A 27,563-nucleotide genomic window follows, 5' to 3' on the forward strand; every position below is an offset into this window, starting at 1 on the left:
AGTGGTCTTCTCAAGTAGTTATTGTTGAAAACGGATTCAAAGTCTCACCCGGATTACAGGAGTGCTTCCGCCATCTACACTCAAACTGAACGGGCACAACGGGAAAACGATTCCTCGAAGCGAAGTCCCTCCTTCAGGACCCCTCAAATTGCCTCAGTAAGTATGTCAAGCAAATTAGTGGAAAAGAACAGGTGACTGCACTGCATTATCATCACACTTTCTCAGTACCACCTACTGGGTACAATGGTCGAATAAATGGCTGCGCGTAGTGTTCCAGAATGACAGAACAGTTCCTGGCAGCAACATACCAAGAAGCGGGCCTGAAGAATAGTAGGATATCGCGAAACAAGCTATGTCCGAATAATATCCAAAATACTTTCCCCTTTCCTTTTCTTCTTATTTTTTTCTTCCAATAAATCCCCCTCCCCCCATAATACTTAACGTGCATGCGGTCCACGTGCAAGACTTGTGCAAAATTACAGTCAGGGAAACCGGTGACTCAACCCCATTATTATTTTGCCATTATGCGACAGAGCAATATTTCAAGACACTTCGCACAATTCTTAGTTTAACGACGTTAGTACATTTAGTTTTTCTTTTTTTTTTCTGCGACTTACCTTTTTTTTTTTTTTACGACGGACTTCGACATTCCACGGGGTATAATTTGCAATCAGGCTGCAGCAAGGGCGGAAGAAGAGGTAGAGGAGTGATACTTGCTTTGTTCTTTGCTCAAGGCGTTACGAACTATTCCTGACCGTACTCAAACAGGGTAGGTGTGAGAGGAATGTCATCCGGATCCCCCAGGCCCAGTAAGGAGAAGAAGGCTTCTGAATCTCAGGAGAAAGTGAGACAGGTGTCTGTGACTACGAGTCAGGTACGCATATATTGCGGTACACACCCGATAAACCAGCCAATGGTCAACCAGTTGGGTAGATCTGATTGCGACACGCTTGTATTGGTCGTGAAGATTGACCGCACCGCATTTAAGAGCACACATAATACAAAATAATTCATGAAGCCAAGACGTCGCGTATTTAGCTGCACCTTGACTTTTCATCGCCCAGGGGCACGCATATAACCAAATATCAACAACAGTATATTTTTCGTTTTTCTTTTTGTGAATGCGCAGTATGGACATTAACAGTAGTCATAATTGGACTACTCCATGTTTTATTTATTTATCGTAAACGATATTTATGTCATGTTGATGACGTTGTTTTATACCGGGATATTTGTGATACAGGTTACTTCACTGTACAGAATGATCTCTTACTGCTCAGTGAATGGTGCACGAAGTGGCCGATGGAAATCAGCGTGAGCAAAACCAAATGCGAGATATTTTCTTGGTTAAGAAGCAATACCCTATTTAATTGTATTATTGAAGGGAATATTGTAGAAAGGGTTAGCTCTTACAAATGTTTGGGGTGCACTTGTGTAGTGACCTTTCTTGGAGGCCTCATATAGATAAGATTTGCAGCGTTGCGTTACAAAACCTTAGATTTCTTCGGCATATACTACTTCTTCTTGGCTTCCTCAGACGTAAAACTGCTGGCATACAACTAATTTATTCGGGCTGAACTAGAATATGCTTCTATCACATCAAGAGTCTCATACAAAAACTAATGATGTGCGCTTTATCTTTAACGAATATGATTATGAATCCAGCATAAGACAATTTAAGCGGGACAACAGTATCCCCTTGCTGGAGAATAGATCGAATAGATAGATGGATGCTGACTATGTACGAGCTTTACAAAGAGCAACACTAGTACCTTTCCCCAGCACATTTCTTTTCTGACTGCATTTACCGTCCACATATATTATTTGTCCCTTTTAGTCACTGTGAATATTAAAGTAATTCCCCTTTGCTATCCTGCATACGTGACTGGAATTCATTGATTCAAATTTTGTTGTACCTGATAGCCCGGCTACATTTGTGAAAACCTGTAATGAACTGTATTTATTTTAGATTTTCTCTGGTTGTGGTTGTTTGTGTTGTGTGTATTTTCTAGCCCGACTAGCGCTCTCCCCTTATGTAATGCCTTATAGGCCCTTAAGGTAATAAAATGAAATGAAATGAAATAGTGTAAAAGGGATGCTAAAGAGGCGGGCGGATTAATCGAATGGAGGATTAAGCAAAGCTGAGAATCTCAACATCTCTGGTTTAGACAAATTTACAGCTATTATCACTGAACTAGGACGCGTTTTGTGCTCGAGTGGAGAATGTTCGATGCGCTTCCTGCATCTAACCGAACTGAATAGATATACTGACGCTTGTACTATTATTACCTTTGTAACCCCCACCTTATGTAACGCCCCACCCAGAGCCCTTACGGTCACAATAAATGAAAAAAAAATGAAAAAAGAACTAAATGAAATCTAGCGCGAGAACGTTGCTGTATAGCATGGCAACTTTCAAAATTTAGTCGAGGAAGGCTGGTTTTGATAAAACATATTGTAGCAGATTAGCGCGCAGAACTCTATTGCGTACACTTATTCTGTACTTATAAAACCGCATGAGCTTGTGCGCGATTTTCCCTATTCCGTCTTGAGAAAGCCCGAGCGATAGGCGACACAGAAAAACAAACACGACACAGCGTGTCCTGTGTCGCCCATCAAAGGAGTGTGTCCATCCAGCTTGCCTGCATCTACCCCATATTATCTTATTTATTCTCGTTTTGTGGAGTCGTACAAAGGTTATAAGTTGCAGAGGCAATTTCCACTTTGGTTTGGTGCACTATAGGCTTAATAGCTAGACGCGATTTCTTTTTTTTGTTTTGTTTGTTGTTGTTGTCGTAAATCCTAAACTATTTTTCTGCAAATATGTTGATGTTGTCGTTCTCGAGATTCCTTTCTGGCGTAGTAACTGGGCACATTCTTCCGTGCTAGAATGTGAACAAGCTTGGTTTTCATCTGCTGGGCGGCTTATTCACCGGGAGAGACCGATGCAACCTCATCTTCTCACCCATATGCCTGGCAACACAGCTGGCTTGTCTGGTAGCCGGCTCAGAGGGCGACACGAAGAAACAGCTGGAGGACGCTTTGCACATTGACTTGGATGGTTTGCAGAACATTATCCTTAAATTTAAGGTACGCACCGCGCACTTGATCTTAGCGTGCCGAGTCTCTTTAGGTTAAGTTTGGTGACAGCCGTTTCCATAGCATAAAATGTGTTTACCTGCTGACAACCTTCTCTTGAAGCAGTATCATTTTAAAGCAGCAATCAGGCGACATTTAACGTACGTGACTCGAAACCCTGTCTGATTCGTCAAGCTGTCCATCAAGAAAGAAATGAGAAAGCAGCCGCGGACGGCCGTCACTATCCTCGAGTGACGTCGCCAGTCCCCTCAGCAGTCCGTCGCGTGACGTCGTGACGTCCCCGTGCCATTCTTTCTTTTCACCTTACGCGCTGCTTATCTACGCTAGATTATCTACGTCACAAGTCACGTGGCAGGGGAATGGGCTATGCACTCTTAAACCCGTACCTTTTATTGTAACTTTTAAAAACATGTAACGTCTATATAGACGTAGATTTCGAGATTTATTATAGGTTACACCACTGTAACGCATATTTAGAGGTTAAAAGCGACCGAAATCATGTCTTTACAACAGCAACAGAAGTTACATCTCGGAAAAAACAAAAACAGCTTGTTGTAACCTATAAATGTGCCCTTTACTCCGACACTAACTTCTAAGCAAAATTTCCAACGACTATTTCTTTGTTAGGTTCTTGTCGTTCGTTTTTCTTCTGTTTTCGGCGTAATGCCGCGTTTCAGCCTCCCATTCGAGACGACAGTTGCGAATCTACGTGCACGCTTTTATTTTATATCTGTTTCAGCGTCATCTGCGTCGACTACATATTATCACTGCTGTATCAACACGGATTGTAAGTTTGCAGTCTGGCGTACTGTTAGCATGTTTCTTTCTACAGGGTGGAAAACCATTCCAATGCCGCAACCACCAAGATTTCCGCATTTCCGACAGTTTCTATTTCGCTGCGTAGCCGAGCCTTGTCTAGCCACACTGAGAGCGGTTTCCTTGAAACTCCGAACGCTCAACATGCGTCCGTTGACAGGTGCAATCTGTTTTCATCGGTGATTTTGCACGTCAATGTTCCTCGCGTTCATCATAGCGCCGTCAGGAACAACGGGAATGCGAGATGTCGCTACCAAACAAGGATATTTTCGGTGTTCTGAGGGGAAGGTGTAGTGAGTGCGAAGATTGCAAAGAATACATAACCGAAAACGAACATCATCCACTGCAGCTCTGGTTCACACAGCTTCCTACACTGGGTAAGTGTACATTTTATGCTATGTACGTGCATTATTTTGATAGCAAGAGCTGTTAGCGCATGTTTGTTGTGATTATCGCAAGCGTTCTGCGGTCCTGCATATGAACGCCACTTACGCTTGCTACTTTTCGGCTCTTACTTGGTCGCCAACTCAATACACCGGCGTGCATTTTGCGAGCTGCGGATATATTCATCGATATCTATAATTCGCAGCTTCCTACTTGTTGTATTCTTACGATGTTCTAAGACTCAGTCGCGGAACGAACGCCTTCCCTCATTTATGATGTTCTCTCAGCGTACCTTGTGCTTTCTACGGATGTAATTCAGCAAAACATTCTTTCGTCCACGTTGCTGCTAAATACGGATGGAAGCTCTGAATTGTTCCAAATAGGGGTACACAATGCAACAAGTTTTACCATATTGATGATGATAATTAGGGGTTTCATGGCGCAGCGACAACGAGCTTTATCTTGTTGCTAGCATTCGATTTCATGTATGTAACGGTCAGATCACATTTCGTACGTGCTTGCTGCTAGGTATAATGCTAGGTATCATGTTTGCAGACGGAGCAGAATTAGATGCACCAGCTCCCGTGGCGTAGTGGTTAAGATGATCGCTTTCCACGCCGAGACTGGGAGGTGACACGGGTTCGAATCCTGTCACCGGCTGTGCTGTCTGAGGTTTTCCCTGGGTTTTCCGAAGACTTTCCAGACGAATGTCGGCACAGTTCGCCCTGAAGTCGGCCCAGGACGCATACTAACCCCCCTGTCCCCCACTCCTTCCTGCTGTCCTCTCTCTATCTGTCCACGTCTGTACGCCGCTCATAGCCACAGTTGCTTCGCGGCGCTAACACGGAATTAAAAAAAAAAGAATTAAATGCTGTAAAAAAGGCTGCGTCTTGAGGTTCATGCGCCACACGACACATGGATAGAGGAAAGTATGTGATCTGCATTTGTGGTGGCGCTTCCCTGCTTGAAAGGTGTTCCATAAAACTCTTTAGGTTACGTTTAAGCAATGCTAGAGGTTATTTATTGGCCACCTGCTTATTATCTTCATCCCACGAAGTTCTTCGGGCAGAGGCTGGGGAGGGCGCATGAGAAAGAAAAACAAATAACCGTAAATGTTGCTCTAGATGCCCAAACTTTTGTTCCCAGGATCCCACATGCACGTTCACATGCCGTCACCAGTGCAATGGAGTACTTCACAAACTGGTCCCAGAGCGCCTCCCACGCTGCAGTGTCTCCTGCGTTACTCTACACTTATGTTTCCCAAGGTTGTGTGCGTTTTATGTAATACTGTATCGCCTTTTGCAACGCGAAGGTGGAATAAATATTTTTTTGCTCCGTTTCGTTGTGTATGCTCAGCTTAGCAAAAATACTTCAATTGTTCTCACTCGCTGGCTTCCTCGCACGTTTATGCATTGCTTCTCATTTAGACGACAGTTTTTCTTTCCACATATTTTTGGTAAAGCGACCATGGCTTCTCCTGACATCAGAATCGCTCTAGTGCACAGTGTATCAGCATGTGGCCTTTCAAGTGTTCGTAACATCAGGCGTGATACAAGACCTCTAAATAGACTTCTGTTTCTGTAATATATATATGTGCAAGATCTCCTTTTCTGTTGCTGCATTTTGGTACGTTGGTGTGTTCTGTAAATGTCTGTCGATGTCCGCACAATGTAGAGGGTCTCTGCTTTTATTCGCATCAGAGCAGCGCTCATTTGGCAGGTGGGTTATGTTAATTTTCGCAAATTAGCCCATCCGTAGTTACAAACATTTCCTGACGCATGTGTTTGTAACTGTAGATCGATCAATTAGCAAAAATTCACATAACCCACCTGCCAAATGAGCGCTACTCTGTTGCGAATAAAAATGAACATCCTGTATAAAAAGCCGCACGTTGGCGTAACCTTTACGAGCAGGTGCTGGATTGAAGGCCGTAACCTCTAATTAGTGGGTTTCCTTGTAACTGTTATAAAAGGTACTGCTCAGAAGGTACTTGGTAACTCCTAAAATAGAGGGTAAAATATTGCGATTTTTTACCCTTTACTAAAGGGTACAGAGTTAAGAGTGTGTCACGAGGTACCCTCCTCCATCCCTCATTCTCCGATACGCTGTTTCCAAGGTTTTGAGGATTTTTGAAAGGTGTGCAGAACAGAGGCCTCTCTCGCGCGCTGCACGTCACCTGCGCCCGTCGTTCTTTCAGAGGAGCTCATTTGATTCGCTGCAGAACAAAGAAAACGAAAGAAATTAGTGGGGGTGACCTCAGTGCTCCTTTAAGAAGTGAAAAAGTGCTGTTTGGTTGTTAAAAGCCACACAAACAAGCTGGAAACAATGGATGCTTAATGAAACCTCGGATGACAAATGTGTTAGAAAAGAAGCCAGTGAGAGGAAACTTTGTGAAGAACAAACAGTGAGAGCGCCCACCGTGATGAAAGAGGGAGGATCGAAGTTCTCACAACAGAGAGATCTCACAAGAAAGGAAATAGAATTTTTGAAACGCATGAACGTCTGCAGATGCGAAGCAGGACAAGTAGGTTACGTCGAGGGTATAAAAAGGACGCCACTTGTCGAATGAAGAACAAGTTGTTAGAATGCGTCTGTTTGTTCGTGGTTCTACGCTGGGCTATTGTACGAAATTGGAAGAAAAAGCGATATCACTCTGAATGCTGGTTGGTCTTGAGCGTGTTACGCAGTGGAGTTTCATTTTTAAAATGCAGTGACTTTGCTTGTCGTGGTTACTTCTTTCGTCGCCGACGTAAGTACTAAGGACTAAGTCATAAGGACTGCGGCGGCTGCAAAGGTCGTGGCGCTCCGAAAGAGGTGCCGCCTCAGAGCAGTTGATAGGTAGGGTCTGGAGTAGCTCTGGGATCCGCTTCTCGGCCAGCTGCTGGGCGCCGTTTTGATCCAGTCCGATAGGCGATCGACACGTGCTTTGACCAGTGTTGTGCCCGCTACTCAATTTAGGTAGCGAAATACCGCTACCCTATTTAAAAGTAGCGCGATACTAGTGGCGCTACAAATTTGCGAATGTAGCGCGATACCACTATCGCTAAAAAAAAAAAATGCAGCGCAATTACCCTTCCGCTACTTTTTCGCCGATGGCCCATGAATATGTACCAGATATATGCCAGCCCAGCCAGATTCAGGGCTGAGCGACGGCCGCGGCTCGACTTCTTTGTGTCGGGGTTACATTATCTGACAGCCAGTTCAGTGGACGTACTCTAGCATCTAATTTATTTTATTTTCTCCCTCGAAAGTAGCGGTAGCGGAGGCGGTTCTGCTACTCAAAATTGTAGCGGAAATTACTTTCCCGCTACAAATAACAAATGTAGCGGAGTTACACCTCCGCTACTGAAAAAAGTGGCGATTACAGTAGTGCCGCTACAAGTAGCGCCGCTACGCACAACACTTTTGACGCGCCTAATGTAAATGACTGGAATCGCCAGTATAGCTGGCAACCGCCTGTGTCGCCAATAACTTCAAGAATTCCAGGGCGAAGAGATCTCGAAGGACGGAATGCGCACCTCTCTGACCCTAAACAATGCTTTGCATCGATATGGCGTCGACAACCAGCTCTGGCCGGACACTCCGGGATAGTGGTCCTAGAGAGACGTCGTCCAGCCGTGACGTCACGTGACGCGTGTCAAGTTATGCTGCGCCGCCTAATGGCCAAACTTTTCCTATAAGCGGCTCCGCATCGCTTTCTTTGCAAATGAAACACCTTGCGCATCTCTGTGCACCTCGTTGTGTACCAATATTGTACTCTACCACTACTAATGCACAGCTCTATAGCCCTCCGCATTATCCGTGTTACAGGGGGAAATGGTGGAACACAACTTCTGTGCGGCGCAAAAAGTGTTCCTAGACTCAAGCATACCCATGCTGGACACTTTCCGTCACGTAATTGAGACAAAGTATATGACATCCGCTCAGGACGTGGACTTCAAGGTAAATATCGTTGAAAGTGTATGCACACGCTGTGCAGGCTGTAATATGATGCCTTTCTGTTTTTTGTTTTGCCCCCCTTTTTGCTACCTCCACAACGCTGAACACTGAAGGACCCCGCGCACGCTTACGTGGCCGAGATCAACGAATGGTCCAAAAGGAGAACGAGCGGAAAGATCACTTCTGTTGTGTCTAAGCGGACGGTGCCGTCAGCTACGGGATCTATGGTCCTCGTAAGCAACGTGTTCTTCAAGGGCCTGTGGAACTACCGATTTTCCTTGAACAGCACGCAGCAAATGAATTTTTATTTGTAAGATTATGGTTTGACTTCCTCTACACTCTGCAATGTTCACCTTGTGTATACTAGTAGCAAAAAAAGGTTCAAAATGTGTAAAACCGAAAACATACTAGAAACGTATAATTGAACGTCTTTTATATGCAATAAGGGGATTCGTCGATGAACATCGAAACGAGGAAAGCTTGACGTGAACATTTGATGAGGCTATCGCAGTAGGTGTACATCATACTCATAACGTATGTATATGCTGTTACCATCGCTGTAGGGTGTGCGAGTTAGTTGCGAATGAACAACAAAACGCAGAACGTGACTAACCCATTTTTTAATAGAACATTCTGTGATTATAGTTGTAGGGTATTCGAAACACATTTTTCGCAACTCGATCCTTGATGGCTAAACTGTGGTCATACTATACGCCGGGTCAAGTGACCGCTGGGCTGTGGACTAACTAGGAATCGGACTCATTATGCTGTTTAATGGACGGTTTCGAAAATGTCAAATTGACCCACGTACGCAAGAAAAAAAATGCCATGATGGCCAGCAATTTACGACTATAAGGACGCTCAAGCAGTTTCTCAATCCCACAGCGAGTGAGCAGATGAACTAGTGCACAAGTCCCACCGTGAGGAAGAACGTGTCTGCGCAATGGAAGTGGTATAGTTTACAGCCACTTTGTGACACCAACCACTACAGACTTCAAGCTGTAGGTTATGTCAGTGCGTAGAGAAGGCACTTGAACCATCCATTCCATTGACAAACATGCATTTCTCATGAGAGAACTGGTGTTCTGAGGCTGGAACAACACAGAAAGGACAAATACATACAAAGCCTCAAATTGCCTAAGAAATTAAAGAAGAAAGATGGAAGTCACTGAAAAGGTTAGCCAGCTGTAGAACTCGAAGGACTAGTAGGACTCGTAGGACTCGATTGCCGGTCGATTGCCTCGCCTCGTGTGCCTCGCGTCCTACCTTGGTAGAGCCCTGGACCGGCAATCCAGAAGATGTGGGTTCGAGTCCTACAGCTGGCTAACCTTTTCAGTGACTTCCATCTTTCTTAGTTAATGCATTTCTCGTTCCTTACTCTCCTGTTGCGAACACAAGAGGGAGGAATTTGGTTTAGCAGCTATACATACACTGGCATTTATATGCAACTATAGAAAAACAATGAAAAGGGGGTAAGACAAGTAATCTTCCTACTGCGTACAGATGTACCATTGCTGTTGTGTGGGTTTTCTACTACTTCGTAGAAGGAGCACGTACCGCATAATTATAGATAATGGCGTACCGATCTACTATAACGTGCCCAGGTAGAGCTATCAAAATTTGAAAAATATCAGTTGGATAACGCGTACTTCTGTGGTATTCTTCGCTATGCTCAGCGGAGTACTTAGTTCATTGTAGCATTAGAAGAAGTAGCACGAAAGGGAAAGCTGCAGTGAGTTCTGAACATGATCGCAGAGCCTGAAGAATGCGAGGGAGGCGGGCACGGGTTAACTAGCAATTGGATTATTCAACACGGACAGACTAGACCGTTCCTTTCTTCCCACTCCTGTGAGCCTCCCAAGGGACGTTCCAGTCTAGTCATAGTCTCTGTTGAATAAACTAGTTGCTGGTTGAACGTGTTCCATGTCCGTCTTGTGTTTCCTCGCGTTCTGCCATCACGTTCGTTCCTAACTAACACACTCAACACTTTTTCGCACTCCAATGAGTCCCGTGAGATGCTAGAAGCTGTGTGGCAATTACTTGGGCTCTTCAGAGTAAACACTTCATATGTACGCACTCTCCCTTTGCAACATCTTTGTCACGTATAACACTAACATCGTACATTCGAAATACGGTATGTTCGAAGGTGCATTAGAAGTTGCATACATAATTAGGAAAATTATCTGTAGAACGGTAGGAAATTAAAAAATGTTAAGGAAGATTCTCAGGGCAAAAAAGATATATTTCCCTGTGCTACTTCCTCGACGAGCATGATATACAGGGTGTTTCAGTTAAATCCCTAGGTTAAATAATACGCGAACGGGTGCACCAATCGAAGAGCTTTCTTTTTTTTACAAGCATCTGTCCGATGTCACCTATAAGCTGCGCCACGTGTGAAGGAGTAGGAGGCGCTCATTATTTAAATAAAAATTCAAATGAGTTTCGTGTAAAACATAATTTCTAAAGCAGGGCGCCGCCCGCATTAAAATGGCTACTACCCCTTTTGTGACCTTTATTGGACGCCTTTTAGAGAAAAATCAACCACCGAAGCGGGTCATTTGATGCAGTAATTAATTGGTTTCGGTTTACATATTTTTGTCGCGGCTGGTCGCGGCGAGGCGCAAAACGACGTAATTCATTGGTGTACAAGGGAGTGGAAGAGCGTCCTTTTGCGCTTCACCGCGACCAGCCGCGACAAAAATATGTAAACCGAAACCAATTAATTACTGCAACAAATGACCCGCTTCGGTGGCAGAGTTTTCTCTAAAAGGTGTCCACTGAGGGTCCCAAAAGGAGTATGCCCATTTTAATGCCGTCGGCGCCCTGCTGTCGAAGTTTGTTTTATACTGTTAGGATATATATTCTCGATTGGGAATGAACTTGAATTCGCGTTTTGAGATGATTCCCAAAATCGGTGGGGATGCTGATTGCGATGTGGTTGTACACCACTTTACTCCGTTAAGCGCTCGGTCCCGAAGACCGATAGGCTTATGCACTCGCCGGTCTACACTCGGCGGTTACTGACGGACAAATCAACACTCTAGCCAACCCACGATTCCCTCGACAATACTTAGTTCGACCCAAGGCGATCAGCACTCGTTAGAGCACGATGGTGTAATCGTCAAAGGAGTGACTCAGGGTACAACGATAACAATCCAACACAACGTTTTACTAGAATCTTACAAATTAAGAAGAAACAACCGGTGAATGCTCCGACACAGATATTAATTATAACTAAATAATACAAGGTGCAATGCTCATTAAGAAAACATTATCTACGTGGAAATGGCCTTAACACAGTTTCAACACGGTGACAGAGAATTTCAAAGTCTTAGCTGTTTTGCACAGAAGGTCCGAATGTCCGTTGTCAGAAAGGTGCTGTGATGAGTCGGGTCGCGCGGCGGGGGTCCTTTTCGGTCTGTGGTCTCTGCGGTTTCTTGCACGACGCACCCAAACAAAGGAACTCGCCGACGTCTCCCCTCGAGGACTGACGCTGCCGCACACGCTTGCTTCCAAACCACGACTGACTTTTCTTGGTCTCGCTCCTGGTCTGGTTCACTGTTCGTTTTGCTTGTTATGTTCTTTTTCTCAAGTGCCGGGAAGAAGGAATTCCAGACTTCCAGACGCACACACACTCGGTGGTGTCACTTGACACCTGCGATCACACGGCCAGGGGTTCGCTGCCCTTCCCAATGTTCGGTCCCCAGACATAAACACTAACTGGTTTTCGCAGGAAAAAGGCCATTTCGACGTCTAGACAAAGTACATGATGTAAAAAAACAAATGCAGCTCTCGGCTACCGTACTTTTGGCTACATAGTCCATGTTCGAAAAAGTTCCCGAAATGCGTCGGAATCGCGGATTTGTGACATATACAAAACTCATTCGAATTTTTATTTAAATAATGAGCACCTCCCACTTATTCACACGCTGCGCAGCTTGTAGATGGTATCGAATAAATACTTGTAAAAAGGAAGCCCTTCGATTGGTGCACCCGTTCGCGAATTATTTAGCCCGGGGATTTAACTAAACCACCCTGTATACTTTTTCGTTGGATGCCAGAAGCTCCTTCACGTCAAAGTACGGATGTTGAGAGAGACAGCGCCGCGTTGAGTCAACCGTGCCAATGATGTCTCTGGGACCTGCTTACTTCAGTGGTGACCGTTACGGATTGCGCGTTTCGGGAATGTTTCAAATCAAAGCAGCGACTACGAGGAGTCGCGTGTCAGTACACGCTGTATGTGCGCAACAACAAATACGAGGAACAAATTGCGAGCAGCTTCGATGAATTCTTGAAAAAACAAACAATCAAACAAAAACATTTTCTGCCGTCCGAAATCATCGGTGCATATCTCATTTTCCATGCGGCCTTACCGGCAATTGTAAGGGCTCGTTCGCAGCAATATCTCGCGCTTGATTTGCGCGTTTCCGATACTGTCCCGTGTACTCTGCCTTGCTCTTCTTCACAGCACTAACTATGGCTAAACAGCACACACATACACACTAACGCGTTGGCGCAATTGTTTCACACTGTACGGTGCCACAGCCACCATCGTAAGAACCGCTACGGGGATCCACCATAGGTGTTGGGAACGGGAGACTGAAGCTTAGTAGAGAGATTATAAGATGGCGCATCTGAACATGGTCTAGGGAGCGTGCTTGTTCGCCCGTCCACTCGAGGTCTTTGATAAGTGCTCATGAGGTCATGCCTGTGTGGTAATAATTAACGCACTTGACCTGCAATCAAGAAGTGTAGGTTCGAATTTCACCGTTCCCTGGCTTTCCGGGATCCTGCTATGAATTCGCTTGATGCATATCGCACACTCTGCAGAAGTGGTTTGTTCATGCGACACTCTGGGCTCGTTCGCACTAGCTGTTAAATGTTCGAGCACTGCACGGGCCGCATGCTTACGCCCAGCCCGATCGAAAAATCGATAATATTCCATCAGGAATTCTAATGGTCCATCAGAATATTTTGATGGACCATCAAGCCAGCTTGACGGCCCATTAGCCAGAGACGGACAGTAACTACATATTTGTAGTTTAACTACAACTACTAACTACCCCTTGAAATACTAGTGTAACTACATTATAGCCCCGATTAGCCAGAGACGGGCAGGAACTACATATTTGTAGTTTAACTACAACTACTAACTACCCCTTGAAATACTAGTGTAACTACATTATTTAGGTGTCCTAGAACACTACAAGGGATAGGTGTTGATGGACAACGTTAAGTCGTTATAGATGTAGTTAAAATATATTGCGGTAGTTAAACAAGTAGTTTTAACTACTCCCCTGAAAAGTAGTTGAACTACTAGTTAAACTTCTCCATCGCGAAATAGTTAGTGGGCATCACTGAGTTTAACTACTAGTTATAATTACATTCCAGAGATAGTTTCTAACTAATTTTTAACTCCTATGCAGTAGTTTAACTAATAGTCCAAGTATATCTAGTTAACTACTTGCGATCACTGCCATTAGCAACCGCTAGTGGTCCGACAAATGCTATCCCACAGTCCGTCAGGTGGGCTTAATGGCTCCACAAGAAGGCCTGACGGTACGACAGGGACCCTGGCGGCTCATCAGGTGTCCTTAATGGCCCTACAGGAGAACCCAATGGTCGGTCTGCGAGGCTTGGCGGTCCAACAGATGATGCCTCATAGTAGATCAGGAGTCCCTAATCGGACATCAGAGATATGGAACAGCTTAAAATCGCTAAAACTCGCAACGCAAGGGAACTAAAGGACACGACTAAAAGAGACACATCCTGTCCTGTCTTGTCTTTTAGTGTTTTCTTGCATTGGGAGTTCTAGCGATTGTAAGAAATGAACAACGAACTAGCTGACATTCCTACAGTATTCAATATGGCAGCTCGCGCTGTCCTGTCGTGCCGATAGACTGCCGGCCGTCAGGCTGCTAATGGTTTATGCAGTCTGACTCATTGTGACTCAGAATATTCCAGTCTAGCTTTAGGATTCAGTTAGGATGATTGGTTATATGTGACCCCCATAAAACTGTCGGATTAGAGGACAGAAACTGAAGGTGCCACCGCGCCAGAGTGCAAAGGCGATCCAGCATCGCGCGACGCACGCAGCCTACAACAGGCCACGGGCTATTCCTCATTAGAATAGGCACACATAAAATTGGGAATTTCAAAGATGGGCGTCCCTGCCCGTATATCTGCTGGATGTCATGTGTCTGCTGTTCTCAAAGTTCTCCCATTTCCCTGATGGAAATGAGCATATGTTGCGAGAGAGAAAGAAACGCACGATTGCACTGCGGAAGTTCTATTTTCGATGGATCGACAGAATGTCTCAAACCAAAAGCAGTAAGAAACATAGACGTTGTGTTGGTCTTGAGTTAATACCCCAAGCAATTCCTCACTTCAGTGTTGGTTGTGTGAGTAAATGAAATAAATTTAGACACGTCACTCTTCTATTTTTCTGAGGCAGCAAACAGTACTCTCGGATTCGCCGAAGCACGGAAGACAAGCAATATTTAGCATGTGTGCTATCTGTCTAATACCCTAGCCACATGGCAAACTTAATGTTTTAAACGGAGTGGCATTTACTTCACCTCCTACCCAACCATCATCTGGAATGACATCGCTCTCTCCCCTGATTTGTTGAAAACAGGTGGCGTACGCCTTTTTGTGAAGTTTGCAGAACATAATTGTATGGGAAAAGGCGTACGCCACCTGTTTTCAACAAATCAGGGGAGAGAACGATGGCATTCGAGATGATGGTTGGTTAGGAGGTGAAGTAAATGCCATTCGGTTTAATGCATTAAGTTTGCCGTGTGGCTAGGGTATTAGGCATGGACATTGCCTCTAAGTGTACTTTTTGGATTTATGTTCTGGAGAACATTTTTATTTTTCCCTGTTTGCTTTTCAAAACGTCGCGCGCATTGTTCATTATAAAAAGTAAGTACTGTAAACGAAAAGAAAGAAAGAACAGACGCAAGGGGAAATAAAATGTGTGGTGACAGAAGTTAGCAAAAAGGCAGAAAAAAAAAAAACTGATTTCTACAAAAAACGTACGTTTCGTGTTGTGGAGCTCCCTCCAGCCATTAGACACTTCGGTCCTAATGGTCCCATCAGACCGCTAAACCGCTAGTTCTATCGGAAATGTGCGAAATAACCATATGCCTGTTCGCCTAATGGTTGCATCAGGATTGGCTCTGATGTATTTTTCTTTTTTTGATCGGAAAGCCCCGCCTGAGCCAGGCTTTTCTTTTATTAATCGACGGCTTCATACCTGGCCCGGCCCAAGCCCGAAGAACTTCTAGGTTTCCTGGCCCAGGCCCGGCCCGGGCCCGAGAAATTTATAGGCCACCCGACCCGGTACAGTGTAGCGGGCTGTAAAAGTTGACCGTGGCTAACTAACAGTGGGGTAACACAGGCTCAAGCCCGATTCATACCCGGCTCCCTCTTGCCTTCTTGCCCTCTTGCTCTCAGAATTCGTCTGCTACTGCGATTCACCGTTCTGCGAATTCAAGAACCCGCAAATGATTGCAGATCACCTGGAACCTGCAGACCTAAACATTTTGACAAAAAGTGCAAGACGCTTTCCAGAAAATCAGTTTTGAGAAAGATTGAAACCGTTTTGCGCTTTATTTCTCCAATTTAGTACGCGGGGACGTTCAGTCACAACTCGCAGACGACGGTGGTTCTTCTCCGTTTCTCCATAGCCACGACCGCTGAAAGCACGTTCGTGATTGGCTACGGCCGTTGAAAACACGATCCTGATTGGCTGACTCTTAATTGTTACGTCACGTCGACGAGCGCGCAAGCTTTCTGTATCTAGGTGATGGTGGCTTTGCCCGCCGCTTTACGCGCAAGAAGGCTTTACGGGCTCGGGCTTTCGGGTGAGCCCGAGCCCGCGCAGTGCTTTAATAAAGCCACACAGTCTGGACTAGCACCACTTGAGTCAGTGTACATGAACTATGCAAATGGTTGAGATGGACCTTGAACATACGTACGACGCTGCAACCATTGTTCCAGTGTGTACAGCAAGCATTATGAACTACAACTATGCTCTTATGTAGTTATTTTCGGAGTAGGTGCCTCTGGTTGTGCGTGAAGCTTTCACTGCATCGCGCCTTTCTAGGTGTCGAAACGTATTTTCAATGCTGCACCGAAAGTTCTAAGACTTGTGATATATAATGACAAGATGAACGATATTTCCAGTGTATTTTCAATTAGAAATGAAGAAAATGTGCTGTCGATATTTCAATGACACTCCTTTGCATTCACCTTTGGCTAGGAATAGTGACGATGTGATGCCAGTGCGCATGATGGTGAGAACTGGACGCTACGCATATGCCGAATTTCCCAAGAAGAGCTTACGGGTACTCGAATTGCCATACCGCACCTCAAACGTTGCCATGGTAATCTTATTGCCATGTGAGCACGACGGCCTACCAGCCCTAGAGCAGCTGCTCATGAAGGTATATTTTAATCTTTTACGCGTTCTCTAGAGCAAGAATGAAATAAACTCAAAATAATTTACCACAAAATTATTTAGTCAGTAGTCTCTGCTAACAATTATCCAAGGCAATCATGGTTACAACGAAGGACTGACACCCAAGTCATTCTTTTACCAACTCTTGTGGTTTTACACTCAACCATCATGGCTGTTATTCAATATCAGAGCTGTTGTACGTAACCTGGCATGCAACAACATTATTTTCCTTCGCAGCACACATACAGAGTAACAGTCAATGGATAACGGAGTATCGACAACCTCACTATTTCGTATCTTTAGATAAAAATAAATGAATACTTTATTCGAATAACCCCTTGAATGTACACTGTTAAAGCAGAACTTCACCACATAGCTAACCATCATTCCGAATGATATCATTCTGTGTATTGATTTGTTGAAAATGGGAGGAGGCGCCTATCTGGGACACATTATCTTGTCCCAGATAGGCGCCTCCCCCCTGTTTTGAACAAATGAGGACACAGAATGGTATTATTCGGAATGATGCTCGGCTAGGAGCGTGCTCTGTGGTGAAGTTCTGTTTTAACAGTGTACGACGGTGTAAACCTTTCACACCGTAGCGGTTCATTTCTCCAAGCACAAACTATAGCTATGCGATTTAATTTGCTTATGGTTCCAAATTCTTTAAAATAATATTATCCTATTTACGTTTGACAAACTGACCTCACAGTAAACTACACTCTAAAAACAGAGCTTCACCGCATAGCACGCTGTGCGGCAACCATTGCTACTAATGATAGGGTCATCGCCTTTCATTCGAGGAAAGAGAGGGGCGTACGCCTTTTTGTGGCAATTTGGATATATGGCAATTGCCACAAAAAGGCGTACGCCTCCATCTCTCATCGAATCAAAAGCGATAACCCTATCATTCCTGGCAATGGTTGGCGCACAGCGTGCTATGCGATGCAGCTCTGTTTTTAGAGTGTACGCTAACGGCACCGAAAGAAGGAAGACCAGGAAGGCTTCAGTGTAGAGGTAACTTGATGCGTCGAGAAAAAAAAAAAAAAAACAATCGGAACGCGTCTATTGGACAGCGGGGAGCACCATGCGCAACGCTGTCCAATAAGCGCGTTCCGATTACTTATCTCAACGCATCAAGTTATCTCTACACTGAACGAACTTCTCTTCTCGATTGGCTCTTCGATTTGGCTGCACTCCCTCAACTATAGTTCAGGCGGTGCAGCACTTTCGTATTCGTTTCGCGAGTGTCGCACGCGCCCTCCGCACCAGGGATTTCCCTACACCCCCCCCCCCCAGCCCTGGATTTTTGCAACACCCCCCCCCCCCCTGAAATTGCTCAGGTGACCCCACAAAGCTCGACCATGTAGTGAGTCCGGCGCAGCGAATTACATCCTGTACTGTCAAGCTTGGGCTGCATGAGCGCAGTCATGCAGATGATCGTACTAGAGCCCTGCACCATCCGCGGATGGAAGCGGATATCCGCGGATATCCGCAATATACTTGCGGATTCGGATGAAAATTTAGCACGTTCGGCGGTGTGCGGGTCGGATGCGGATGGCGCGAGGTCGGATGCGGATCGGATGCGGATACGAAGGCAGCGGATCGGTGGCGGATCGGATATACCGCGTGCTGTCATTTTTCCACCAGCAATTCATTCGTATTGCGCGCCGACAGCCGACAGCGAGCGCATGTTCGGGTTCACCTTTGACCATGCACGGCGGCAAGACGGGAGATGAGGCATTCTGGCGTCTCGAACCGCGCGAGCACCGACGAGGTAGTAGCGTTCCACGCGTTCCAGAAGTCTCTCCATATCACGTTTGTTGAAAGGTTTACCTTTGCTTGTCGTCATGACTGAGTCCTTCCGTGACAGCATGGAGGCATCCGAAATTATACCAACATGCTTCCGGCGGTCTTTACACGTCTTTCGAAACGTGCGGATTTTGCGGATCGGATGCGGATGGTGCGTTTTGCTCAGGGGATCGGATGCGGATGTAAACTGTTGTGTATGGTGCGGATGCGGATCGGATGCGGATAACGTGTGCGCGGATGCGGGTCGGATGCGGATGCCAAAAATTTCATCCGCGCAGGGCTCTAGATCGTACCATGCATTTGTCCAAAATCATTTGAAAGTGACCGTTCAATGCATATATTGCGCGCATATACGAGCAAAAATGCGTGCGGGCATGCACACTCAATGTGGATCATCAAGAACCATTTGCGCCCAACTCAGTCAAGCGAGCTGTTCTGCTTTTTTTCGTCTAAGGTTTCCACCGTTGGTTGCTAGGTACTCATTGAGCTTCGTGAGACAGGGTGCTAGTCTTTTTCCTTTGTCGGTCATGCGATTATGCATTATGTTAAAATGCCCTTCATAATGAATCTATATTCTAATGTACTGTGTTCTAACGTAATAACATGTACAAATAAAACAGGAAAGTTGTGCAGATGTCACCATTGTGCCACAATTCGTTCTATGTCTAAGAAAACTTTCGTAAGTGGAATCTTCACCAAGCATAGCCCCCCCCCCCCCCCCCAGCAGTGAATTTTTGGGGAAATCACTGCTCCGCACTCTCGTATTCGTTTTGTAATGGTGCAGCACTGACTCTGCACGAGTGCACGGTCGGCCCGCACTTGCTGGATAGGAACTGCAGTACGAGTGCGCTCGGAGCAGACGACGCAGGTCCGCGTTAGCGGCGTGGATGTTGGTACGCTGACTGTTCCTTCCTGCAGCGCAAGAGTGCACATGTGTGCGAGGCAGCAGTCCAGTGAAGTTGTACGGTCGCGATAAGTACGTGAAATGATGCCTTATGATGGTGAGATTTGAGACTTAACCGAACGGATAACTCGAATTTTCGCCTGCACGGAGCATTAGTTATTACGCTTGTCTTCGCTGCGCCGGCAATTGACGCAAGCTTTGGAGCGGCTGGGAATAATGTTTTAATCAAATATACACATATGAAGGACCAAGTAGGAATGACAGGAAAAAACTTGTGTTCGTAGTATCTTCCACAATGTTCTCGTGATAGCCGGGGACACGGTTACGATCTTCCCTTTCTTTCGCGCAAGCAAGTGGAATGCGTACGTTGTCCAGTCGCTGCTTACAGGTAACGTGCATTAACAAACACTTATTCCAATGACTAGTAGAGCGAATTAGGCACAACATACACAAACAGTATATATGAAAAGAAAAGCAACCATAAAGAACATGACAGTGGCCGCGGTGCGGGCAGCAGACGACCAGCCTGCTCCTGCACTCGCTTCTTTGTTTTGGAAGCGACCGCGCAATGCTAGTGCTGAACCTACACTGGTACCGTCTCAGTCAGCAGCGCACGCGCTTGCACTACATCGGCACTCCCCAGAGCTAGTGCCGGAGGTGCAGACGGAATCGAATACACCTAAGGTCTCTTCGATTTGGCTGCACTCGCTGAACTAAGTTCAGGCGGTGCAGCACTTCTGTATTCGTTTTGTCAGTGCCGCTCGCGCCCTCGCACTCTTGTATTCGTTTTGTAACGGTGCAGCACTGGTTCTGCACGAGTTCACGGACGGCCTGCACTGGCTGGATAGGAAGTGCAGGAGCAGACGGCGCGTCTGTAACGCCGACGGTTACCTGACATGTGTGCGAGGCACCTGTCAATAAAGTTGTATAGTCACGATAAACACGTGGTAACCAAACGGATGATCCGAATTTTCCCCTGCACAGGAAGCACTTGTCTTTAGAGAGGTGGACAAAGACACAAGCTTTGAAGCGGCCGAGAATTTTTTTAATAAAAATATACAGAGATGAAGGACCGAGTAGGAAAAACAAAACCTCGTATTCGTAGTATCTTCCCACAACGTTCTCATGATAGCCAGGAACACGATTGCGGTCTTCCTTCCCCCGCCCCCCCCCCCTTTCGCGCAAGCCAGTACAATACATACGTCGTCAAACTCGTCGTTGCTGTCGGAACCTAGCAGCTCCAAAGCTGCTTGCTGGTACAGGTATAGAGCCATAACACATACTTATTTCAATATGGACCAGCCTGCACCTGCACTCGCTTGTTCGGTTTGGAAGCCCTAGTGTTGAACCTACACTTTTACTGCCTCAGTCGGCGGCGCACATTTTTTGCACCACAGCGGAACACCCCTGAAATAGTGCTGGAGATGCAGGCCAAATCGATACCATTAGCCTCCCTGGTGCACGCGTCATAAATAGCATTCCGGGTTTTCGGAGCTATATGTATATATTCAGATGGTGTTTTCCCGAGTTTATTGTGTTACGGCAGCTTTAAGATTTTCGTCGTTCATAGTTTCCTACTGAGGTAGTATCCGAAATTCGGAGAAAAGGTGACGGCTGTGAAACTACATACTCACAAAATGAACGAGAAGTTGCCTTGCAAGAACTCTTACTGTTGAACGGCAGAACTTGTAGACAACGGCATCTGTCTCACGATCACCTGGCGACGTGAACTACTCAAAATCCGGATATTCATTGACAAGGCAGGCATTCATTCATCTGTCACTTGCGTCCCATCTTACCGTCTGTGTTGCAACAACAAGAAGACATTTCACAAAGGCAATTTCAGAAGGTCCTTTGAAGAAAGCAAGAAGGCTGTGCTCCCTTGTCGACCTTGAGGAGGAGGAAAATCATGATTAACAGAAAACCCTACGACACTTTCCAAGTAGACCTTGGCAATGAGTGAAATGGCCTCAAAATGCCCTCATCTTAAATAGATGCTCTGGGAAACCCTATGCTGTGACTCCAATGTCGAAGTGCCTCTAGGCAAGGATGGCGTTCACCCGCATAACGCGGAAGGGTTAAAGGTACTGTAAAGCAGCACCGATCAAATGTCCTTTAGTGTGGCTATTCGATAGTCCAAGCCACCAGGACAAAAACTGCGCAAGTTTCATTCCAATCGGCGGCGCAATTAATTAGAAAATTACTATTAAAGATTACGGGCAACACTGTACTAGGTATTCGAAATGAATCCGTACACTGTAAACGCTTTCACACCTTCAAAGGTGTAATAATGTGCGTGGCGCACGCCCTTTTTGGTGTAATTTTGGTAACATCATAATGGAGTACGGTTTAGCACTAATTTTCTTTACTCGCATGCTGTCTGTCCTCCAAAAATTCAGTCTTTCAAGTCTCAACATTGTTGAACAGTATTGTAGACACTTGCACGTGCTCGATTATCGCTAGCGATGCATATATGCATTAGCACGTATCTACTATATCCAAGACATAATGAGAGCAAGATTTGGACTGACACCTGATCTTTTGTAATGCTTTTTAAATTTTGTAAAATATCAACCTAGAGGTACAATGTTAGGCAACCAGGTTTAATGTGCATGGCACACACCTTTAAAGGTGTGAAAAAGTTTAGAGTGTACTCCTGACTCATACAGCGGCAACCACATTGCATGCGTATAACACTGGGCCCGACATAACAATTCACCATAAAATCCGCCCCTGCAATCCACACAACGATCCACATGTGAAGATAAACGGATAAGCGAACTGAAATGAAATGCTGAGCAGTTGAAAAAAAATGTGTCAGACGTTCACGAAGCCAGACAGCGTCGGGACTCGTTTGTTCACAGAGGTTCATAGAGAGTTTGTTCGTTCGTAAGAGGCCGCGAACAGAAGGAGCGCGCAGGGCGCAGCAGAGAAGTAGGGAGAGCTTCTATCGAACAGCATCCAGCGCTAGGTTACTTCGCAAAAAACACTGTTAACATGGGTTTCAGGATGCATAGGTAAACAAGAAAACTAATAATATGGTTATTAAAATAACGAAGTTCCGATGTAATAGTGTGTAATACCAATTTTCAGTGTTGCCCGCTGTGCAGGGGGTTGTTTGACACCAGGCGTCGCACCATTCCACTACACCGCATCTTTCATGGTAAATTAAAAATATTTATAGCGCGTTGTCGGCCGTATGGTTCCGCGTACGGTATTTAGAAGCAACAAAGTCTCTAGTCACATCATCGGCATATCATGTTTGTCTACTGCTTTACAGTACCTTTAAGTGAGAGACTGCTGCACAGTGGATTCGCCTCAAGAGACTCCACCCTTCCTTGTCGCGTTGGCTGTGTCGAAGAGACAATCTCGGTACAAAAGAAAATGAACATCGTCAGAGTTCGCTGAGTTCTCGTTTACTGGAACCCCCAGAAGTAGAGTTTTTCGGATCAATCCAAATGGCTCAAAATTTTACAGGCGACCGGTGGCAACTGAGTAGCAGACGACGTGATCGTCACATAATATGGGCCCCTCGATTGAAAATCTACTAGAAGGTGGAATGCGCGGCAGAGGTAGGTTCAGTTGCATCTATGGACGATCGCAAATAATGACGGAGCCCGTCATTGAGAGGAAAAACAAAAGCTCTAGCGCTGTGTAGCTGACTCCCTATAGTTCATTGAACTTCAATAAGCTAGATGCCCTATCCCTGCTAAGAGCTTTTGAAAGGCATTTCGAATGTCGTACCTGCGATTGTCTGCTCCTGGCAAAATGCGTGGCGCCGCTTTTCTCCGTGAACACAGCCTCCCTGGAACCTTCGGTTCCACACCTTGTCCAGAGATAGATTTCTAAACAACAGAGGGGATATGGGAAGCGCATTTCGCAAGTATAAATGAGATTTCCCCAGCATGGTGCCGATATGAAATCCCTACACTAAACTATTGGTGGTTCTAATGTTTTCCCAGGAGCCAGAACTTGTTCAGGAAATCAGCCGACAGCTTCGTCCGCGGGGAAATGTGCGTCTGGCTCTGCCCAAGTTCGTATCCTCAGTTCGCTCCAAGCTTCGTAGCGTTCTTGAAGGCTTGGGGGTAAAAGCGGCTTTCTCAGACACGGAAGCCCTCTTCACTGGCATCTCGGGCTACAAGGGTCTCTGTGTGACTAACCTCATACACACAGCCATGATAGAGGTGAGTTGTCGTTTGCGGAAACGGAACCGCGTAATGCAATTTCACTTTCCGGTGAATATTGACGCGAAATACCTTCCTGGCCTCGTGATGTCTGATCTATACGCTCTATAAGCAGATTTCTACGCAGCAGAGGAATACGAGGGTATAAAATGATGTGCTCGGCGAGGTGTCGTTCTCCCATACGCTGGGGACCCATCCGCTTCTCGTGCGAACGACATAAAGGCGAACAGTGGGGAGTACGCCATACGTTTCGTGTGTATTCTTTAGTGGTACGATGCAATACGGGCTGTGTTTATGACTCTACTGCATCTCATTTGGACAAAGTGTTCTTTTTTAAAATTTCCGAAACACACACGACTGCGTCGATTGAGGGAGAAAACGATTAACTGTTGGCCAATTGTACTGGTGCGCGATAGACACCCAAGTTACACCCCAGTGCAGCCGCCACATCGACCGAAACGGTATTCTGTGCTAGGAAAAACCATAGAAATCACAAGAAGGAGGACTAGAAGAAAAGCTGGAAGAGAGAGTAATGGGGGAGAACAAAGGATCTGTACGAAGGCCAGACCTCCTACCAGAGTCCAAGTCTGGGAGGTACCATGATCGATACGGTGGATTCGGCCACAGCCTTTCCACGCGTGAACGCCAGCCCGCTTCGGTACCCTGGTATCCAATCCAATCCAAGTCGCGTTTTCTTCCGCTGGGCTCCGTGTGCCATGCCGTATGCGAAGCGTGTTTGTTTAAGTCTGCCATCATCGTGTGTGCTTGAATTGCTTCCTATTCCGTAAGGAAAGGGTATCGTAATGTTTAAACCTTATGCTATACGACATTCGACAAGGCGCACGGAGCTTGTAAGTGATACCGTTCGTCACATGTTAGGCCTACTGTCTATCATGGCGGCTCACTTGTTGAGATTGTTGCGAGCCGCTGAGGAGGTAGGTGGCCAGATCCCCACACAGTAGACAAATCGAAGCAGAGGCCGATTGAGAGAGAGACGACGTGTATATATTTACATGATTGTACAGACACAGACAACCCGTAGGTTACAGGTGGCGGCTTAAATAGCCAGCGCGTATTGGCAATGAGGTTGCAGCCTTGAAGGATTCCGGGAAGCCGTCCTCGTTTTCGCTTTTCATTAAAGGGACTATGAAACGATTTTTTTCTTCGTTTCGTTCGAAAGAAGTCATTTTTCTGAGTCTAGAACCGAAATTTTACTTTCGTCGCGCGAGCGGATTTCTCGGGAGCGAATTTAAACGGAGCGGCGAAGGGAGGACAGCTGGCGCCGCGCCGTGACGAGCTGCCGAGCGGAGACACAACGGGTAACTTGACGCGACCACGGCCGGCTCAGCAACACGTCATCGTGACGTGTTGCCGAGCCGAGGAATCCCGCCAGGAGCATGCGCCGTAGGATCCCGCGTATGCGTTCATCGGGAGTGGAAATCTCCATGACAGCAGCTTTCGCGCGATCGGCAGATTTCGGCAGTGGCGGCAGCCACAGCGCGAGCTCGCGGCATTACTTGCCATTGTGCAACACCGGTGACGTAACGGGGAACCGAAGAGCGGTCCGTACAGTTACACTTACACCATCGGCAGGGAAATATGCGCGGGAGAGGAGGAACGCGGAAGAGACATTTCCAGCGCGCGCTCCTCGCAGATTGGAGCGATTTCGTCCGGAAAAATTTGTGGCATATTAGTTTCTCTGCGGGAAGAACAGTTTCCATCGAAAAAAAGTATGGGGGTTCGGGAAATTTCATAGTCCCTTTAAAGGGACGGTCTCGTACAGCCGGGGCGATTCCGAAACTTAGCTAAAACTATCTTCACATACAACTCAAAGTTTCATTCGGAATAACCAAGTTGTTTTCGAGGAATTTGTCGAAACGTGCCGTAATAGCAGACGACGAAAGCCGCGCTTCTCTCATGCATACGTCACGTATGACGTCGGCCTGCGGGTACGTCGTCGTTGTCATGGTAATTGTAACTTGCAGACGCACCTTGGGTTGAGTCATCCCCTTTGCCCTCGAAATGGGGACACTCAGGCATATACCTCCGCGAGCGGAGAATGTAGTCCGAGCATTGACTGTGGGGTGTGGGGTCTCCGATAATATGGCGCATAGTGAGATACGTGGAAGCTAGGTCACGTGTTTTCTTTCCGCGAGTATTTAATGCGGTTTTTAAAAAAACACGCACTCCTTCTCCATGTACGTCGTCAGCGACAGTTCATTTCGAAGCATGATCAGTGTACAACGGGGAGTGTAATGGAAGCGCGCGTAATATATTTTTGGTCGGAGCTGTAATGCGACCGCGCGCGCCGATGGCCAGCGACTTCAGATTTGTGATTGTGGAAAAAATTTGGAACCCGAGAAAGGGACAGAGGAGGGACGACACGACACGTTCTCGGGTTCCAAATTTTTTCACCATGTACCAGCTGGCCTGCACCCTTGCCCTTTTGCCATTATGATTGTGGGTGTGGTTGTCCTGCGACTTTTATCTTGTCTCTGAAGGTTAACATAGTTGTTCTAAAGCACCATGCTTGCCCCTTCTTAGAATGTGCGTTTTTCACCTGAGAACTGAAAGAAAATGTACGAGAGCTGCCGCAGTGCCCAGTAACTTCTGAAAGTCGTCTGCTCACGCCGATGCACTAGCGCGCGCAAAAGCGGACGATTTCTGTATCCTATCACGGACTTACCCGCAGGGCGACGTGGCCGCTTGTTGCCAACACAGATCGCGGTATGCTCTGCTATCTTTATCAATTTAATTCGGTTATTTAATAACTGTGGCGTGTTTTGTCGAGTAAATTAGCAGTATTCTATTTTCAACAAAGGGCAATCGAATGGTACATTTTATGAAAGGGGCAGGGGGTACGAGACCGTCTCTTTAAGGAGTGGAAGGATTCCAGTGGCCCTCGGGAAGAGGGCCACCACACAGGGAAGAGGCTCAACATTGCGATATTTTCAAGTCACAACAAGATGGACCTCTTCGCTATCTTGGTTTCTAGTTATTATGAGAGTTCTATGAGAGAGAGAGAGAGAAACAAGACATGTGATATATGATGCAGTATACCAAGGCATTTTGCAGGAATTTTTGCATCTCTCGCGATGATTGGGTAAATCGTTTGAGGAAAGCAATGACAGGCCGCTCCGCATTGCCGTCCTTCTTGAGAAGGAGATAAGAAGGAAAGCGTCAATTTCGGTTTCGTTCCAGCATAAATCACGAACGGCGCAACGGATGAGTCACGTTCCTTTTCTGTTGGTGTCAAAGTAACGGCATCTCTCTGTCGGTCAGGTGAAGCATCTGCACTTTCGTGCCCCTTTAATTAAAAATAAACCATTCCGCATGTGGCGTTCGTTCGTTTTTGTATCGGTTCATCTCCTTAACGAAGGGAGTCCCGTTGTATTTCAATATTTTAAAGACAATTGTTAAGATAATAAGAAATATTCTTTGCAAACCACTATACACAGGCTTAAATGCAACGCATCGCCATACATAGCCTGGTTGTGTTTCGATGCAGATTACAGAAGATGGCAATGAGCCTCCCCTTTCCACTACCCTGATGACGGAGGTGGTCTCAAAGATGACGCCTTCGACTCACTTCATCGTCGACCGGCCCTTCATGTTTTACATCCGCAGCGTGGCTACAGATGCCATACTTTTTCTGGGCTGCATCTGGAAGCCCGACGAGTGGCTGCTGCAAAGCCCAGATATATCCGTCGTCAGCCACTGAAGGCCGCATTTGACCCGTTAATGTTCGCACGTGTCTGCTCTTAGTTGTGAAATTTGGTTCAGGTTCATATCGAGAAAATCCATCCCACACTATTCAAATCCAAGCATTCTCAGTTTTATTCAGTTATAGGCTCATATACCGTCCTTCCAGCCATGTGAAAGAAAGAAGTCTTCAAATTTTCTGCTGTACGGCCAGGAATGTTGAAAAAATTCGCCATCCAATACAATTAATTCTGTATGG

At 46.1% G+C, this 27,563-nt stretch overlaps 1 protein-coding gene across 1 annotated transcript; it reads left to right on the forward strand.

Annotated features, from left to right (window-relative positions):
• Positions 1-687: 687 nt before the first annotated feature.
• Positions 688-27,563, forward strand: LOC135398916 (ovalbumin-related protein X-like). Its single transcript, XM_064630477.1, has 7 exons — positions 688-874; positions 2,890-3,090; positions 8,110-8,241; positions 8,352-8,548; positions 16,505-16,688; positions 23,381-23,602; positions 27,111-27,563. Exons 1-7 carry the CDS (start codon positions 785-787, stop codon positions 27,321-27,323), a joined length of 1,239 nt encoding a protein of 412 aa, XP_064486547.1. The 5' UTR covers positions 688-784; the 3' UTR covers positions 27,324-27,563.

This window comes from Ornithodoros turicata, chromosome 1 (genome assembly GCF_037126465.1).
Source record: "Ornithodoros turicata isolate Travis chromosome 1, ASM3712646v1, whole genome shotgun sequence".
NCBI lineage: Eukaryota > Metazoa > Arthropoda > Arachnida > Ixodida > Argasidae > Ornithodoros > Ornithodoros turicata.